Source organism: Oncorhynchus kisutch, linkage group LG8 (assembly GCF_002021735.2).
Source record: "Oncorhynchus kisutch isolate 150728-3 linkage group LG8, Okis_V2, whole genome shotgun sequence".
Taxonomy (NCBI): Eukaryota; Metazoa; Chordata; class Actinopteri; order Salmoniformes; family Salmonidae; genus Oncorhynchus; species Oncorhynchus kisutch.
The window spans coordinates 54,297,516-54,315,250 of NC_034181.2; the positions used below are offsets into that span (position 1 = coordinate 54,297,516).

A 17,735-nucleotide genomic window follows, 5' to 3' on the forward strand; every position below is an offset into this window, starting at 1 on the left:
GTAGGCCACACAAGCTCACAGAACAGGACTGCCAAGTGCTGAAGTGTATAGCGTGTAAAAAAAATCTTCTGTCCTTGGTTGAAACACTCAATACCGAGTTCCAAACTGCCTCTGGAAGCAACATCAGCACAATAACTGTTCATCAGGAGCTTCATGAAATGGGTTTCCATGGCCGAGCAGCTGCACACAGGCCTAAAATCACCATGCGCAATGCCAAGCGTTGGCTGGAGGGGTGTAAAACTTGCCACCATTGGACTCTGGAGCAGTGGAAATGCATTATCTGGAGTGATGAATCGCGCTTCACCATCTGGCAGTCCGACGGCCGAATCTGGTTTTGGCGGATGCCAGGAGAACGCTACCTGCCCAAATGCATAGTGCCAACTGTAAAGTTTGGTGGATGAGGATTAATGGTCCGGGGCTATATTTCATGGTTTGTGCCAGGCCCCTTAGTTCCAGTGAAGGGAAATCATAACGCTACAGCATACAATTACATTCTAGATGATTCAGTTTGGGGAAGACCCTTTCCTGTTTCAGCATGACAATAACCCTGTGAACAAAGTGAGGTCCATACAGAAATGGTTTGTCAAGATCGGTGTGGAAGAATTTGACTGGCCTGCACAGAGCCCTGACCTCAAACCCATCAAACATCTTTGGGATGAATTGGAACACTGACTGTGAGCCAGGGCTAACCGCCAAACATCAGTGCTCTTATGGCTGAAGGGAAGCAAGTCCCCGCAGCAATGTTCCAACATACATTGCTCAAAAAATAAAGGGAACACTAAAATAACACATCCTAGATCTGAATGAATGAACTATTCTTAATGAATACTTTTTTCATTACATAGTTGAATGTGCAAAATCACACAAAAATGATCAATGGAAATGAAATGTATCAACCCATGGAGGTCTGGATTTGGAGTCACACTCAAAATTAAAGTGGAAAACCACACTACAGGCTGATCCAACTTTGATGTAATGTCCTTAAAACAAGTCAAAATTAGGCTCAGTAGTGTGTGTGGCCTCCACGTGCCTGTATGACCTCCCTACAACGCCTGGGCATGCTCCTGATGAGGTGGTGGATGGTCTCCTAAGGGATCTCCTCCCAGACCTGGACTAAAGCATCCGCCAACTCCTGGACAGTCTGTGGTGCAACGTGGCGTTGGTGGATGGAGCGAGACATGATGTCCCAGGTGTGCTCAATTGGATTCAGGTCTGGGGAACAGGCAGGCCAGTCCATAGCATCAATGCCTTCCTCTTGCAGGAACTGCTGACACACTCCAGCCACATGAGGTCTAGCATTGTCTTGCATTAGGAGGAACCCAGGGCCAACCCTACCAGCATATGGTCTCACAAGGGGTCTGAGGATCTCATCTCGGTACCTGAGGGCTGTGCGGCCCCCCAAAGAAATGCCACCCCACACCATGACTGACCCACCGCCAAACAGGTCATGCTGGAGGATGTTGCAGGCAGCAGAACGTTCTCCACGGCGTCTCCAGACTCTGTCACATTTGTCACGTGTTCAGTGTGAACCTGCTTTCATCTGTGAAGAGCACAGGGCACCAGTGGCGAATTTGCCAATCTTGGTGTTCTCTGGCAAATGCCAAACGTCCTGCACGGTGTTGGGCTGTAAGCACAACCCCCACCTGTGGACGTCGGGCCCTCATACCACCCTCATGGAGTCTGTTTCTGACTGTTTGAGCAGACACATACACATTTGTGGCCTGCTGGAGGTCATTTTGCAGGGCTCTGACAGTGCTCCTCCTTGCACAAAGGCGCAGGTAGCGGTCCTGCTGCTGGGTTGTTGCCCTCCTATGGCCTCCTCCACGTCTCCTGATGTACTGGCCTGTCTCCTGGTAGCGCCTCCATGCTCTGGACACTACGCTGACAGACACCGCAAACCTTCTTGCCACAGCTCGCATTGATGTGCCATCCTGGATGAGCTGCACTACCTGAGCCACTTGTGTGGGTTGTAGACTCCGTCTCATGCTACCACTAGAGTGAAAGCACCGCCAGCATTCAAAAGTGACCAAAACATCAGCCAGGAAGCATAGGAACTGAGAAGTGGTCTGTGGTCCCCACCTGCAGAACCACTATTTTATTGGGGGTGTCTTGCTAATTGCCTATAATTTCCACCTGTTGTCTATTCCATTTGCACAACAGCATGTGAAATGTATTGTCAATCAGTGTTGCTTCCTAAGTGGACAGTTTGATTTCACAGAAGTGTGATTGACTTGGAGTTACATTGTGTTGTTTAAGTGTTCCCTTTATTTTTTTTAGCAGTGTATATTGGAAAGCCTTCCCAGAAGAGTGGAGGCTGTTTTAGCAGCAAAGGGGGGGACCAACTCCATATTTATTTAATGCCCATGATTTTGGAATGAGATGTTCGACAAGCAGGTGTCCACATACAAATATAAAACTATACTAAAATAAGACTATATTAGAAAATATTTTACAGAGGCTATCTAAGCAAACATAATGTCCATTGTTAAAATATTACAAAACTACTCAAATTAAGTAAGCTGTAATGCTTTCACTATGATGGGAGAGAATGTGGCACTGTCCCTTGGAACTCCACTATGGCAGCTTCTCCTACAACATGACATCATTTTTCTGCAATGTCTGTTTTGTAGACAACAGGGGGGAACTTAGAATGCTTTGCAATGCTCTAGAATTGAACTGGCCCTTCTGGCTCTCCTTTGTCTCCTGTCTGGGCCCTGTGTTTAGGCAGAGCCAAGGCCTGCTCCAGAAGCCTGGCCAGGTACCCATCCTCCGCCCTCTCCCCCACCCCCACCGATAGGCTCTCACTCTCACATAGGCCGCTGGGAAGCCTGGGCTAAGGGTGCTGACTGAGTCCGAGGGACCCTGCAGGGTGGCTGTGGAGGGCTAAGGGATGAAGGGGCAACTGGGGGAGTCAGGGTCGGCTCCTCCATGGGGATTTGTGGAGGTGTGTTTGTACCCTGTTGAACTACGGCCTGTGTCTCTGGTAAAGCCACTGGACCAGATGAGCTCTTAACACTTATTTCTTTGTGGAGTGGCATAAAAATGGCAGGCTGTCCCATAACATTGTGCTCATTGCTCCCTGGTGGCTCATAAGGTGGTGGCCCAGCCCCAGCCTGGGGAGGCCCATCGGGGGTCACTTGAGCTTGGATGGTGTGGATGAGAATGGGGTCTGGAGATGGAAGAGGGACTTCCTCATCTTCCTCTTCCTCTCTATTTAGAGCTTCCTTGTCCTTCCTTGCCTCCTTAGAGGGGCTGTTGTCTTGGGAGATGACATCTGGCTGGTGGGTGATGATGTGGAGACCCAGAGGCCCTGCTCCTGGTCGTTTGGTACCCGGGTCAGAGGTGACTCCCCTGGGGGGCTTGAGAGGGGTGAGCAGAAGAGGTAGCTCCAAACCCAGGACCTTCCGTGGCAGTTCCTCTGGCTTGGCTAGAAATAAAACACAGGAACATTAAAACTGAGGTAAATTATAGGAACTATGCTTTGCTTTACAGTTCTGTTTCAGTTGGTAATTAAGTGTTTACCTGGTTTATGCTTTAACATTAAATGGTAATTATGGGTACCATCTTTCAAAAATACCCCACAACTAACTAACCAGTATCAAATGGTCATTATATGACCTAATTTCTTTCCACAAGGGAAAGCTCATTCACAAGCCCTCATGAGATGTTTGGCCTCTGCATTTTCTACTGATGTTAAATTGTTAGCCTTGTCCAACAGCACATAAATCAGCTAAGCAGTGTGCTACCTGGGGGTGGAAGGTCCAGCTTCATCTTCCGTAGTTCCGCCATGGAGGCTTGCAGCTGATCGATGATGACGTCATCGCTGTAGAGGAACGACAGGCCGATCTTGTCCTGAAGGAACTCTCTCAGGTCCTCCAGATTCATCTTCAGGAGACGCTCTGATGACACACAGATACAGCAAACAGGACAGGAGTCAACATCATTGGAATTATAGCTGCTCTAACAGAGAAACAAGCAATATTGTATTAGCAAAGAGTTATGTAATGAGTAGCTAATAGCTAATAGGCTAAAGTAGCTAAAAGGCTACTTGTTAAAAGTAGATGCACTCCTTACTCTTAAATATTCGAAGGATTGTGTAGGACATGGCGGTAAGGATTGTCTCTCCTTCCAGAATATAGATGTCCCACAGACGTAGAGTCAAGGTGAACGGGGTCTATGAAGAGAGGAAAAAAAAAGATCTGACTTCTAAGAAAAATAATTTCCCATTCACAAAGCGGTAAAACTATTCTTGAAATCAGAAGTCACGAGTTCACACACTATACATTAGTAAGATTGTTTTCCTATCTGTAAACACATAGGCTTGTCATCCCCAAAATTACCATTATTGATCCATGACATAATCATTGATTACTAGGCTAAGTCTTTGTTTGTCTTCCTCTTTCTCTTCCTCTCTCCCCTCCTGCCTCCAGTCCAGTGGTAGTGAGGGGGGATTGGTGGCGTCCCTCCTAACCCACAGCCCCAGCCCATAGCCCCATCTCTGTGGTGAGCCCCAGCGGGACTGAGAAGCGCTGACAGCAGCTTGTCTCTCTCCAAACTACCAGAGCCACAGGATTGTGTGTATGAACAGAGTCGAGGACACACTGAGTAGTTATTAAGCCTCGTGATTATGCATATGTTATGTTCCCTTTATACGCAGTTAACAACGCTAATAAATGCTGAAATAAGTGTTACTTTGTAAGTTCACCCTGCTTGGAGTTGTGAAATTTAATGAACGTCCATGAATACAATTGCAATTCTGCTATTTGAAGTTATTATTGTTGGTGAATATGGGGCTCACGGCATCAATTCTTTGTCTACTTTCTCCTCTGATAAAAGTTATAATATGTCAATCATTTGTCAGCAATCCCAGATCCCAGATTGTACCTTTAAGGAGAAGAGTTCTTGGTTGTCACGGGCCAATAAAAAGGAAGAATGATTTAAATCGGCAAAAAATGGCAACGGCCCTTTAAAACACACTTTCTCTCACCCTGTCAATGAAACACTGCAGGAACCATTTAGTGCTGTAGATCCCACAGGACATCTGTTCCCTGTCCTAGAGAGACAGAGGGAGGGCGGGATGGAGGTAGAGAAAAAAAAGAGAGAGGGGATGGAGGAAGAAAGAGGGAGAGAGAGGAGAGAGAGGAGAAAGAGATGGAAGACGGGTAGAAAGAACGATGGTCAGTTCTACACAGTAACACGCATTTCAATGTAACTATATGCAATTACTGTAATAATCTCACTATTATAAAACATAATGCCATTACGTAGTGTGTGTGTGTATGTGTGTGTGAAGGCAACCTAAACAGTGATCTATGTCAAATAATGTATGAAAAATGCCTATGTAAAATGTCTATGTAAAACGTATGTATGTGTAGCAGAAAAGCTGTAAAAAACAAACAAGATATGTGTCCTCGGAAGAGGGGGGGGGTAGTCGATGGGTTAATAAAACATTTAAACTGATCTAACCAGATGTTTCTTCAGTTTGGGGATGAGTTTGGAGAGAATTTGATCGTGGTGCGCCTGGAAGCGCTGCAGTTTGGGAAACCCAGGAATAAAGAAACCTTAGAGGGAGAAGGAGAGGGAAAGTGTATGATTTGACTGCTTTATTAACTTGTGTAAACACACAGGTACATCTTGTGGCTAGAACTCCATAACAGAATGTACTGACTAGTCAATTCCATATCTTTATTAAGATTTTATTACATATTCATATATTATTCCACTGGTAATGTAGCTGATTCCTATCATTGATTGGTCGGACCACCAATCATGACATATCTGATTGGTTGAATCAATGTTTACAGGGTATCTTATTGGTCAGCTCACCGTGCATGGCATGCTTCTGATTGGTCAGTAGCTGTGACAGGGCCCAGAAGGCGTCTTCTTCGTTCATGTACATCAGCAGCAAGGCGGCAACCTGGCTCATGCCCTGGCAGTAGCTCACCTCCTATAGGGTCAGAGGTTAGAGGTCCAACAATGTCACGTTGATCACCAGGCTAAATTTGTCCTGATGTAGGTTTTGTCTCCTTAAAGTTGGAGGCAGCTCAGTTGCCACTAGTTTTAGTGTTAGAAAGCAGTTAATTTTTAAACATTGGGCTGAATCCTGATGCAAACATTACGTAAATATTGACATTATTTATGACTGAGGGAAGACTAAAACAAACTCACCGTGTTGTAGACCGAATAGGCAGACAGGACATGAAATAAAGACTGCTGCCTGTGTAGACGCAGAGAGGAGAGAGGGAGGTCAGTCATTCAGAGACAGAGAAGGGTAATTGCTATGGTTCAGGCAACTTTCACAAAATCAAATCACATTTATTTATATAGCCCTTCGTACAACAGCTGATATCTCAAAGTGCCGTATAGAAACCCAGCCTAAAACCCCAAACAGCAAGCAATGCAGGTGTAGAAGCACGTTGTTAACACATCATACCTTTATATACTGTACATATGTAGGATCTAAATTTGATCACTCTTTTGTTGCTGAGAATGTCCCTGCACCACAGTAAAGGCATATGAGCTTTGTGATTTAAATAAATGAACTGAAAATATGAGTGGGGGAGGGGTGAGTCTCTTTGTTAACAACAGCCGGTGCACGATCTCGAATGTTAAGTCCCATGTTTTTGCTCGCCTGAGTTACAATATCTCATGATAAGCTGCAGACCATACTATTTACTAATGCAGTTTTCATCTATATTTTTCGTAGCTGTCTATTTACTAATAAATTGTGTAATTATTCCTTGTGTTATAATTATTTTCTATCATTTAAAAAAAATCTTTCTCTCTACATTGTTGGGAAGGGCCCGTAAGTAAGCATTTCGCTGTTAGTCTACACCTGTTGTTTCTGAAGCCTGTGACAAATACATTTTTTATTTTATTTGTTCGGGAATGACGATGAAAAATTAACATAACATTTCTAATTAGACTGCGTGCCTGTGGGTGATTCTCAACATGGAATTACACGTCCTTTTTAACCTCAGATTGGTGATGTTAGTATATAAGTTTATGGTCAACACGACACAATTGCTTAAAACAGATCAATATCTTTGGTTTTGTACTGTTGATTTGGTCAAGCACGCTGGGGGTCGCAGGACTTAGAGGGCAGCTATTATTTTCTTTCTCAATTAAAGTCTCTTAATAAAAGTCACGGGCCACACACCAATACACGGACTTGACAGTCAAACTATCTTATCAATAGCACTGTTGATAACCTATGGCGGGTCGTGATTCGTTGAACTTAACAAAAAAAGTGGTTTGTTCCCTTTGGCAGCCCCCCCGAAATCAATATAATGTCACAGCATGTATAGGTTATTTCAAGATTCTGTGTCGCCTTTGCATCGTGTTTAAGTTTTAGGAATATAAATGTAACTTTCAACATTCACTTCCATGGTAATCGCACTTAACTAGTGCTTTAGACTGCCTACGACTTGTGATGCTAATCTTCATAGTTATCGTTGTGAGAGTTGATGTAAAAAAAAAAAGAACTAGCCAATGTTTGCAATGATGAGAAAATAATCGCTTTTTTGACTGCCTGTCTGTGTCTTTGCTTGTGATATATATATACATTATGTATCCAAAGTATGTAGACACCCCTTCAAATGAGTGAATTTGGCTATTTCAGCCACACCCGTTGCCGACAGGTATATAAAATCGAGCACACAGCCATGTAATCTGCATAAACAAACATTGGCAGTAGAATGGCCTTACTGAAGAGCTCAGTGGCTTTCAACGTGTCACCGTCATAGGATGCCACCTATCCAACATGTCAGTTCGTCAAATTTCTGCCCTGCAAGAGCTGCCCCGGTCGACTGTAAGTGCTGTTATTGTGAAGTGGAAACGTCTAGGAGCAACAACAGCTCAGCTGCAAAGTGGTAAGCCACACAAGCTCACCGAATGGGACCGCCGAGTGATGAAGAGCATAGCGCGTAAAAAATAGTCTGTCCTCGGTTGCGGCACTCACTACCGAGTTCCAAACTGCCTCTGAAAGCAATGTCAAGAGCTTCATGAAACGGGTTTCCATGGCCGAGCAGCTGCACACAAGCCTAAGATCGCCAAGCGTCGGTTGGAGTAGTGTAAAGCTCGCCACCATTGGACTCTGGAGCAGTGGAAACACATTCTCTGGAGTGATGAATCACGCTTCACCATCTGGCAGTCCGACAAAATAATCTGGGTTTGACGGAGTGGAACGCCTTCCCAGAAGAGTGGAGGCTGTTGTGGCAGCAAAGGGGTGACCAACTCCATATTAATGCCCATGATTTTGGAATGAGATGTTCGACGAGCAGGTGTCCACATACTTTTGGTCACGTAGTGTACTCGCCTAAATACATGAAATAGACTGCCTCTGTGTTGTGCTTATGTTTGCAATACTGTTACAACAGACAACAAAGACTGTACGAACATGTTGATCATGTATTTTGTGTACAGCATGAAGTTTCCCTCCTCCATATCAATGAGGGGGTAGCAGCAGCGAACAGTGAGAGCTAAGTAGGCAGCAGCTATGTAAAAATCTATGTATAAATAGCACCACGAGTTCCAGAATATCTGAAACCGGAGCCACTCTAATATTAAATAGACTGGGAGATCTGATCTTAGATCAGCACTGAGACATTCAGTGGCAAGAAAAAGTATGTGAACCCTTTGGAAATACTTGGATGTCTGCATGAATTGGTCATAACATTTGATCTGATCTTCATGTAAATCACAACAATAGACAAACACAGTCTGCTTAAACTAATAACACAAACAATTGTACATTTTGATGTCTCTATTGAACACACCGTGTAAACATTCACAGTGCAGGGTGGGAAAAGTATGTGAACCCTTGGATTTAATAACTGTTTGACCCTCCTTTGGCAGCAATAACCTCAACCAAACGTTGCCTGTAGTCAGGAGGAATTTTGGACCATTCCTCTTTGCAAAACTGTTTCAGTTCAGCAATATTCTTGGGATGTCTGGTGTGAACCGCTCTCTTGAGGTCATGCCACAGCATCTCAATCGGGTTGAGGTCAGCACTATGACTGGGCCACTCCAGAAGGCATATTTTCTTCTGTTGAAGCCATTCTGTTGTTGATTTACTTCTGTGTTTTGGGTCGTTGTTCTGTTGCATCACTCAACTTCTGTTGAGCTTCAAATGGCGGACAGATAGCCCTACATTCTCCTGCAAAATGTATTTTTCCGTTGATGATAGCAAGCTGTCCGGGCCCTGAGGCAGCAAAACAACTCCAAACCATGATGCTCCCTTCACCATACTTTACAGTTGGGATGAGGTTTTGATGATGGTGTGCCTTTTTTCTCCACACAACTCAACTTTAGTTTCATCTGTCCACAGAATATTTCACAAGTAGTGCTGTGGAACATCCAGATGCTCTTTTACGAACTTCAGACACGCAGCAATGTTTTTTTGGACAGCAGTGGCTTCTTCCGTGGTGTCCTCCCATGAACACCATTCTTGTTTAATTTTTTACGTATCATAGACTCGTCAACAGAGATGTCAGCATGTTCCAGAGATTTCTTTAAGCCTTTAGCTGACACTTGAAGATTCTTCTTAAGCTCATTGAGCATTCTGCGCTGTGCTCTTGCAGTCATCTTTGCAGGACGGCAACTCCTAGGGAGAGTAGCAATGCTGAACTTTCTTCATTTATAGACAATTTGTCTTACCGTGGACTGATGATCGTCAAGGCATTTAGAGATACTTTTGTAACCCTTTCCAGCTTTACGCACGTCAACAATTCTTAATCTTGGGTCTTCTGAGATCTCTTTTGTTTGAGGCATGGTTCACATCAGGCAATGCTTCTTGTGAATAGCAAACACACATTTTGTGAGTGTTTTTTATAGGGCAGGGCAGCTCTAACCAACATCTCCAATCTCGTCTCGATGATTGTACTCCAGGTTAGCAGACTCTAAGGGTTTACATACTTTTTCCAACCTACACTGTGAATGTTTAAATGATGTATTCAATATAGACAAGAAAAATACAATAATTTGTGCGTTATTAGTTTAAGCAGACTGTGTTTGTCTGTTGTTGTGACTTCGATGAAGATCAGATCAGAATATGACCAATTTACGCATCAATCCAGATAATTCCAAAGGGTTCACATACTTTTTCTTGCCACTGTACATGAACAGCCACCCTTATGGTAGAATACAGCTGCCAACTTACTTGACTCCGAATCGATCCATGAACATGATGTGGTTTCTAAATGTCCTGTTCACGTCCAGATATATCTGTTTGATTTCCTGGGAGAAGATTCTGGCTTGTTCCTTCATCCTCTGAAAAAGTCCATTAAAACAATATACACATTTTCTAAATCCCTTGCACACTTCAAACATATTAGAAATGAATGAACAGCAACAGTACACTGTCTTGGTAAAAAAATATTTTTTCTTCTCAAAATCATAGATTCTATAGCATATAGGCAATATATTATGATATTAACTTTATATCAAAAGCCATAAATCCCTGTCAGTAAACCTCTGTTATTGTGTGATGTGCATGTGATCTTTTTACCTCCATCTCAATGCCATTTGCCTGTTTTCCTACATACAGTAACATAATCCTCTCTCTTTTTGGAGCCGCACCCAACAATCAATCAAAAACGATGTCAAATCTAATCAAGTTTATTTGTCACCTGCGCCGAATACAAAAGGTGTACACCTTACAGTGAAATGCTAACTGACAGGCTCTAACCAACAGTGCAAAAAAGGTATTAGGTGAACAATAGGTAAGTAAAGAAATAAAAAACAACAGTGAAAAATAACAGTAGCGAGGCTATATACAGGCACTGGTTAGTCGGCCTGATTGAGGTAGTATATACATGTAGATATGGTTAAAGTGACTATGCATATATGATAGCAGTAGCATAAAAGAGGGGTTGGGGGGGCACCCAATGCAAATTGTCTGGGTAGCCATTCGATTACCTGTTCAGGAGTCTTATGGCTTGGGGTTAAAAAACTGTTGAGAAGCCTTTTTGTCCTTGACTTGGCACTCCGGTACTGCTTGCCATGCGGTAGTAGAGAGAACAGTCTATGACTGGGGTGGCTGGGGTCTTTGGCAATTTTTAGGGCCTTCCTCTGACAACGCCTGGTATAGAGGTCCTGGATGGCAGGCAGCTTAGCCCCAGTGATGTACTGGGCCGTAAGCACTACCCTCTGTAGTGCCTTGCGGTTGGAGGCCGAGCAATAGCCATACCAGGCAGTGATGCAACCAGTCAGGATGCCAAATCTTTTTAGTTTCCTGAGGGGGAATAGACTTTGTCGTACCCTCTTCATGACTGTCTTGGTGTGTTTGGACCATTCTAGTTTGTCGGTGATGTGGACAGCAAGGAACTTGAAGCTCTCAACCTGCTCCACTACAGCCCTGTCGATGAGAATGGGGGCGTGTTCGGTCCTTTTCCTGTAGTACACAATCATCTCCTTAGTCTTGGATACGTTGAGGTATAGGTTGTTATCCTGGCACCACCCGGCCAGGTCTCTGACCTCCTCCCTATAGGCTGACTCATCGTTGTCGGTAATCAGGCCTACCACTGTTGTGTCGTCTGCAAACTTAATGATGGTGTTGGAGTCGTGCATGGCCATGCAGTCGCGGGTGAACTGAGCACGCACCCCTGAGGGGCTCCAGTGTTGAGGATCAGCATAGCAGATGTGTTGCTACCTACCCTCACCACCTGGGGGCAGCCCGTCAGGAAGTCCAGGATCCAGTTGCAGAGGGAGGTGTTTAGTCCCAGGATCCTTAGCTTAGTGATGAGCTTTGAGGGTGTTGAACACTGAGCTGTAGTCAATGAATAGCATTCTCACATAGGTGTTCCTTTTGTCCAGGTGGGAAAGGGCAGTGTCGAGTGCAATAGAGATCGCATCATCTGTGGATCTGTTGGGGCGGTATGCAAATTGGAGTGGGTCTAGGGTTTCTGGGATAATGGGGTTGATGTGAGCCATAGCTACGGACATGAGTGCTACGGGTCTGTAGTCATTTAGGCAGGTTGCCTTCATGTTCTTGGGCACAGGGACTATGGTGGTCTGCTAGAAACATGTTGGTTTTACAGACTCAGGGACATGTTGAAAATGTCAGTGAAGACACCTGCCAGTCACTATAATTAATCCTGCTGAATGTAGCAACGGGTGGATGGGATTGGGGGTAGTTGTGAAAAATGATGGTCCTATAAACATGAAATGGTCTTGGTGTATAACATTACAATATTTTGTGTTCAGCACGCTGGCTTCAGGCTGCAATATGTGGGGGAAGATTAGTACACTTCTATGTATGTTCATGTGCTGTCTAACTGCCATCAGAAAGTATCCACACCCCTTGAATTTTCCCACATTCTGCTGTGTTACAGCAGCATTTGTATTTTGTGTCACTGATCGACACACAATTCCCCATAATGTCAAAGTGGAATTAAGATTTTATAGATTTTTCTTTACACATTTATAAAAAAAGAAAGAGCTGAAATGTCTTGAGTCAATAAGTATTCAACACCTTTGTCAAGCTTAAATAACTTCAGGACTAAAGATTAGCTTAACCAGCCAGAAAATATGTTTCATGGACTAACTCTATGTGCATTACTGGTGTGTGTCATTCTTTTTTCATGACTACCCCACCTCTGTACCCCACACATACAATTATCTCAGTCGAGCAGGGAATTTCAAACACAGACTCAACCACAGTGACCAGGGATGTTTTCCAATGCCTCGCAAAGAAAGGCACCTACTGGTAGATGGGTAAAGCAAAAAGAAGCAGCCATTGAATATCCCTTTGAACATGTTCAAATTATTCATTACACTTTAGATGGTGTATCAATACATCCAGTCACTACAAAGATGATGGAGAGGAAGGAAACCACTCAGGGATTTCACCATGAGGCCAATAGTGATTTTCAACCAGTTACAGAGTTAAATGGCTGTGATAGGAGAAAACTGAGGATAGATAAACACTAAAGTAATACTGCAAACAATATGGCAAAGAAAGTAACTTTTGTTCCTGAATACAAAGCATTATGTTTGGGGCAATCCAACACAACACATCACTGAGTACCACTCTTCATATTTCCAAGCATGGATGTTATGGGTATGCTTGTCATTGGCAAGGGCTAGGGATTTTTTTGTTTTGGATAAAAAATAAATAGAGCTAAGCACAGGCAAAGCCCTAGAGGAAAACCTGGTTCAGTCTGCTTTTCAACAGACAATGGCAGACAAATCCACCTTTGAGCAGGACAATAACCTAAATCGCAAGGCCAAATATACACTGGAGATACTTACCAAGACAACATTGAATGTTCCCGAGTGGCCTAGTTACCGTTTTGACTTAAATCGGCTTGAAAATCCATGGTAAGACTTCAAAATAGCTGTACTGCACACCAATAATCAACAACCAACCTGACAGAGCTTGAAGAATAAAAAATAAAAAATGAATGGGCAAATATTGTACAGAGACTTGCCCAGAAAGACTTACAGCTGTAATCACTGCCAAACGTGATACTAAGATGTATTGATCAGGGGGCTGAATACTTACGTATCTAAACAAAATATCTCAGTGTTTTATGTTCCGTTAATACTTTGACATTACAGAGAATTTTGTGTACATCGTTGACAAAAAATGACAATGAAATACATTTTAATCCCACTCTGTAACAGGACAAAATGTGGAAAAAGTCAAGGGGTGTGAAGACATTTCTGAAGACAATCACAGCTATAGGGTATTCAGTAATGTGGAAAAGTTTTTTTTTTCATGAACTCTGCCCATGTAGTGAACCTGGTTACTGATAGTGTAGCCTAACACAATGACATCACTTTCCTGAGACCTGAAGTAGCAGTCGCCTTCAAATCATAACAACATGGTTTAGTGGTCCTGAGTGACCACTGGCTTTAGACTGCAACGTGCTGGTTGGAGCACAGTATCAAATCCCACTGTTTAGAGTAGATGCTTGATGAACCAACAGTGTGTGTATGTATGTGTGCGTGCGTGCATGCATGCGTGCGTGTGTGCGTCCTTGCGTGTTAGATACTGGGTACTATCTTACCTCATACTTCCCCTCGTTCTCATTCTTCACCTTCTCCACATCCAGCATCAGGGCCCAGGCCTGGCCTCTCAGCTGCAGTGGAATACCCTTATACACACGCTTTACCATCTGAGAAGAGAGCAATGGTACACACAGGGGAGACAGGGGTTAGACAGGGGGAGTTAGGGGTTAGACAGGGGGAGACAGGGGTTAGACAGGGGGAGTCAGGGGATGAATAAATGGGGGGGTTGAGGCAGGAGTGTAAATGTTGAGTGAGCATTTCAGGCTAATATAAACATTTATAAAAACAAGGAAAGGATGTGTGTGTGTGTGTGTGTGTGTGTGTGTGTGTGTGTGTGTGTGTGTGTGTGTGTGTGTGTGTGTGTGTGTGTGTGTGTGTGTGTGTGTGTGTGTGTGTGTGAGAGAGATTCTCACCCTGTCACTGTTCCTGTATTTATCCCATTTCTTCACCATCTTCAGCCATTTCTCCACCCTTTCAATTTCCAGGTTATTTTTCTGTCAGGGCGAAACAGAAAACACATTGTAAACTAGGTGAAATGTTATGTATGCAAGATGAAAACACATGTACATGAATAAGGCGCATTTACGCTATATAGTATAGTACAGTAATAAACAACAGTCCTTACCATGTTTCTTCTAAAACTACAACCAAATTAACTCCCTTCATGGGATCATATAAAATATCACTTGACTTGAGAACCTGGTGTCCTGACCCCACTGCTATGATTGGGCATGTGCTGGTTTGTACTGCATTGAAATGTAAAATTGAGGAGAGTTTATACAATTCTGCCCAAGGTTAAATGTGGTATTAATTGAATCAATCACGACCACATGACCGGTTCTATGGTGAGAGGAAGCAAGTAGCTCCCATTCCAGGAGTGAGTGAGATGCCTAAGGATCGGTTTCGCCTTAGATGGATGTAGCCCTAAGTTAGCGGGAGGGCGGCATGGATTGGCTAATAAACACACACAGAGCACGCACTAAGCATTGACACACACACACACACACACACACACACACACACACACACACACACACACACACACACACACACACACACACACACACACACACACACACAACAGCTGCACAAGGAACATTACACCTCTATATGTTAGAGGTCACACTTGAAAGGTTAGTTAGTGGCTTCAATATACCGCATAACAGAAACTGTAGTGTGTCTCTTTGACCCTTTTGATGCATATGTTGCATTTCCTCGTCTTACCTTCTCCTCATGTGCACTAGGGGTTGGCAGCTCCTTGTCACTGTGTGTGTGGGGGGGGGGGGGAATGGACAACATCAGTCAGATTCTGCCAGTCAAGTAATGTGTACAATACTGTACACACAAACCCAGTTTGACTTACTGCAGAAATCCGAAACGGTCGGTGACTCTGGAAATACTGTAGTCTGCATCCTCCCAGGAGTCAATCACCACCCCCTCCTGTCTGCCCTGGAATAACACACAGACAAATCAGAAACAGCACACAGCCAAGGGAAAACATGCAGTAAGTTGGCCTGTTGCTTTCAAATAGTTCATTCAAGTCAGACTTTGGGCCACTGGGAAAAACACAACACATGCTGTTCTCTAGAGAACAATGCATTTGATTTTAGTACAAGCGCATCACATCGCTGTGCCTGTCTCAAAGATGATACAAATAGATGCATTGTGTCTATCTATGCTATGTTAAATCGCGGCCATTAGAACAGAAAATACCATTGCCATATGTACATTGTGGCGCAGATATTGCCCAAGGGGCGGAGGACAATTTTCTCTCAGGACTAGTCAATGGACTACATAGATGTGGCTAACTATTAGAAAGCATAGAAAACCATCAGAAAGCAGGTTGCGGGCAAAGAGAGAGAGGGTCGATACATTCAGCCTACAGAAACCACAGAAACCAAACCATGCCACCACAGACGAACGATCACAGCGATGGCTCCCTGAGGGTAGACTGCAAATGGTGTCAAGTGTGAGAAAGTGTGGGCTAAAAAGTGTGAGAAAGTGAGGGCTAAAAAATAGGTCCTGGCGGATGTCATTTGGGGTGGAGGACGCAGAGAGAGGAAAGGGGGAGATGGATATAGTTAAACAGTGAAAGGGAGATGAGAAGGAATGTGTGGAAAGCGAGAGAGAGAGAGGGAGAGAGAGACACATGGTCAGAGAACATGCTTGGACTTCGTAATGTTCCTCCATGCATACACTACCGTTCAAAAGTTTGGCGTCACTTAGAAATGTCCTTGTTTTTAAAAGAAAAACACGTTTTTTGGGGGCGATAAATACAACATCAAATTGCTCAGAAATACAGTGTAGACATTGCTAATGTTGTAAAATTACTATTGTAGCTGGAAACGGCAGATTTTTTATGGAATATCTACATAGGCGCACAGAGGACCATTATCAGCAACCATCACTCCTTTGTTCCAATGGCACGTTGCGTTAGCTAATCCAAGTTCATAATTTTAAAAGGCTAATTAGACTAGTTAAGTATCTGGAGCATCATTGTTTGTGGGTTCGATTATAGACTCAAAATGGCCAGAAACAAAGAAATATCTTCTGAAACTCGTGAATCTATTATTTTTCTGAGAAATTGCCAAGAAACTGAAGATCTCGTACAACGCTGTGTACAGAACAGTGCAAACTCCGCACTAACCAGAATAGAAAGAGGAGTGGGAGGCCCCGGTGCACAACTGAGCAAGAGGACACGTACACGTGTCTAGTTTGAGAAACAGATGCCTCACTGGCAGCTTCATTAAATAGTACCCGCAAAACATCAGTCTCAACGTCAACAGTAAAGAGTCGACTCCGGGATGCTGGCCTTCTAGGCAGAGTTGCAAAGAAAAAGCCATATTTCAGACTGGCCAATAAAAAGACAATGATGTGCAAAATAACACAGACACTGGACAGAGGAAGATTGGAAAAAAGTGTTATGGACAGACAAATCTAAGTTTGAGGTGTTCGGATCACAAAGAAGAACATTCGTGAGACGCAGAAAAAATGAAAAGATGCTGGAGGATTGGTTGGCGCCATCTGTCAAGCATGGTGGAGGCAATGTGATGTCTGGGGTGCTTTGGTGGCGGTAAAGTGGGAGATTTGTACAGGGTAAAAGGGATCATAAAGAAGGAAGGCTCTCACTCCATTTTGCAACGCCATGCCATACCCTGTGGACGGCGCTTAATTGGAGCCAATTTCCTCCAACAACAGGACAATGACCCAAAGCACTGCTCCAAACTATGCAAGAACTATTTAGGGAAGAAGCAGTCAGCTGGTATTCTGTCTATAATGGAGTGGCTAGCACAGTCACCGGATCTCAACCCTACTGAGCTGTTGTGGGAGCAGCTTGACCAAATGGTACGTAAGAAGTGCCCATCAAGCCAATCCAACTTGTGGGAGGTGCTTTGGGAAGCATGGGGTGACATATCTTCAGATTACCTCAACAAATTGACAACTAGAATGCCAAATGTCTGCAAGGCTGTAATTGCTGCAAATGAAGGATTATTTGACGAAAGCAAAGTTTGAAGGACACAATTATTATTGAATTAAAAATCATTATTTATAACCCTTGTCAATGTCTTGACTATATTTCCTATTCATCTTGCATCTCATTTCATGTATGTTTTCATGGAAAACAAGGACATTTCTAAGTGACCCCAAACATTTGAACGGCAGTGTACCTAGGTCTGGCCTGGTGGACCCATGACTGTTTCTGCAATCAACAACACCATCAG

The 17,735-nt window shown here is 43.7% G+C and overlaps 1 protein-coding gene across 2 annotated transcripts in view; it reads right to left on the minus strand.

Moving 5' to 3' along the window:
- Positions 1–2,333: 2,333 nt before the first annotated feature.
- LOC109895562 (USP6 N-terminal-like protein) overlaps positions 2,334–17,735 on the minus strand; it is a 34,921-nt gene continuing 19,519 nt past the window's right edge. For both annotated transcript variants that reach the window (XM_031830566.1, XM_020489343.2), the window contains 12 exons: positions 15,377–15,462; positions 15,238–15,277; positions 14,427–14,507; positions 14,013–14,120; positions 10,160–10,269; positions 6,169–6,217; positions 5,827–5,947; positions 5,467–5,561; positions 4,988–5,053; positions 4,075–4,174; positions 3,747–3,899; positions 2,334–3,427 (listed from right to left, as the gene is read on the minus strand). In XM_031830566.1, the coding sequence (XP_031686426.1) occupies positions 2,808–3,427; positions 3,747–3,899; positions 4,075–4,174; positions 4,988–5,053; positions 5,467–5,561; positions 5,827–5,947; positions 6,169–6,217; positions 10,160–10,269; positions 14,013–14,120; positions 14,427–14,507; positions 15,238–15,277; positions 15,377–15,462 (1,629 nt within the window). In that variant the 3' untranslated portion in view covers positions 2,334–2,807. The remainder of the gene's footprint in view (positions 3,428–3,746; positions 3,900–4,074; positions 4,175–4,987; positions 5,054–5,466; positions 5,562–5,826; positions 5,948–6,168; positions 6,218–10,159; positions 10,270–14,012; positions 14,121–14,426; positions 14,508–15,237; positions 15,278–15,376; positions 15,463–17,735) is intronic.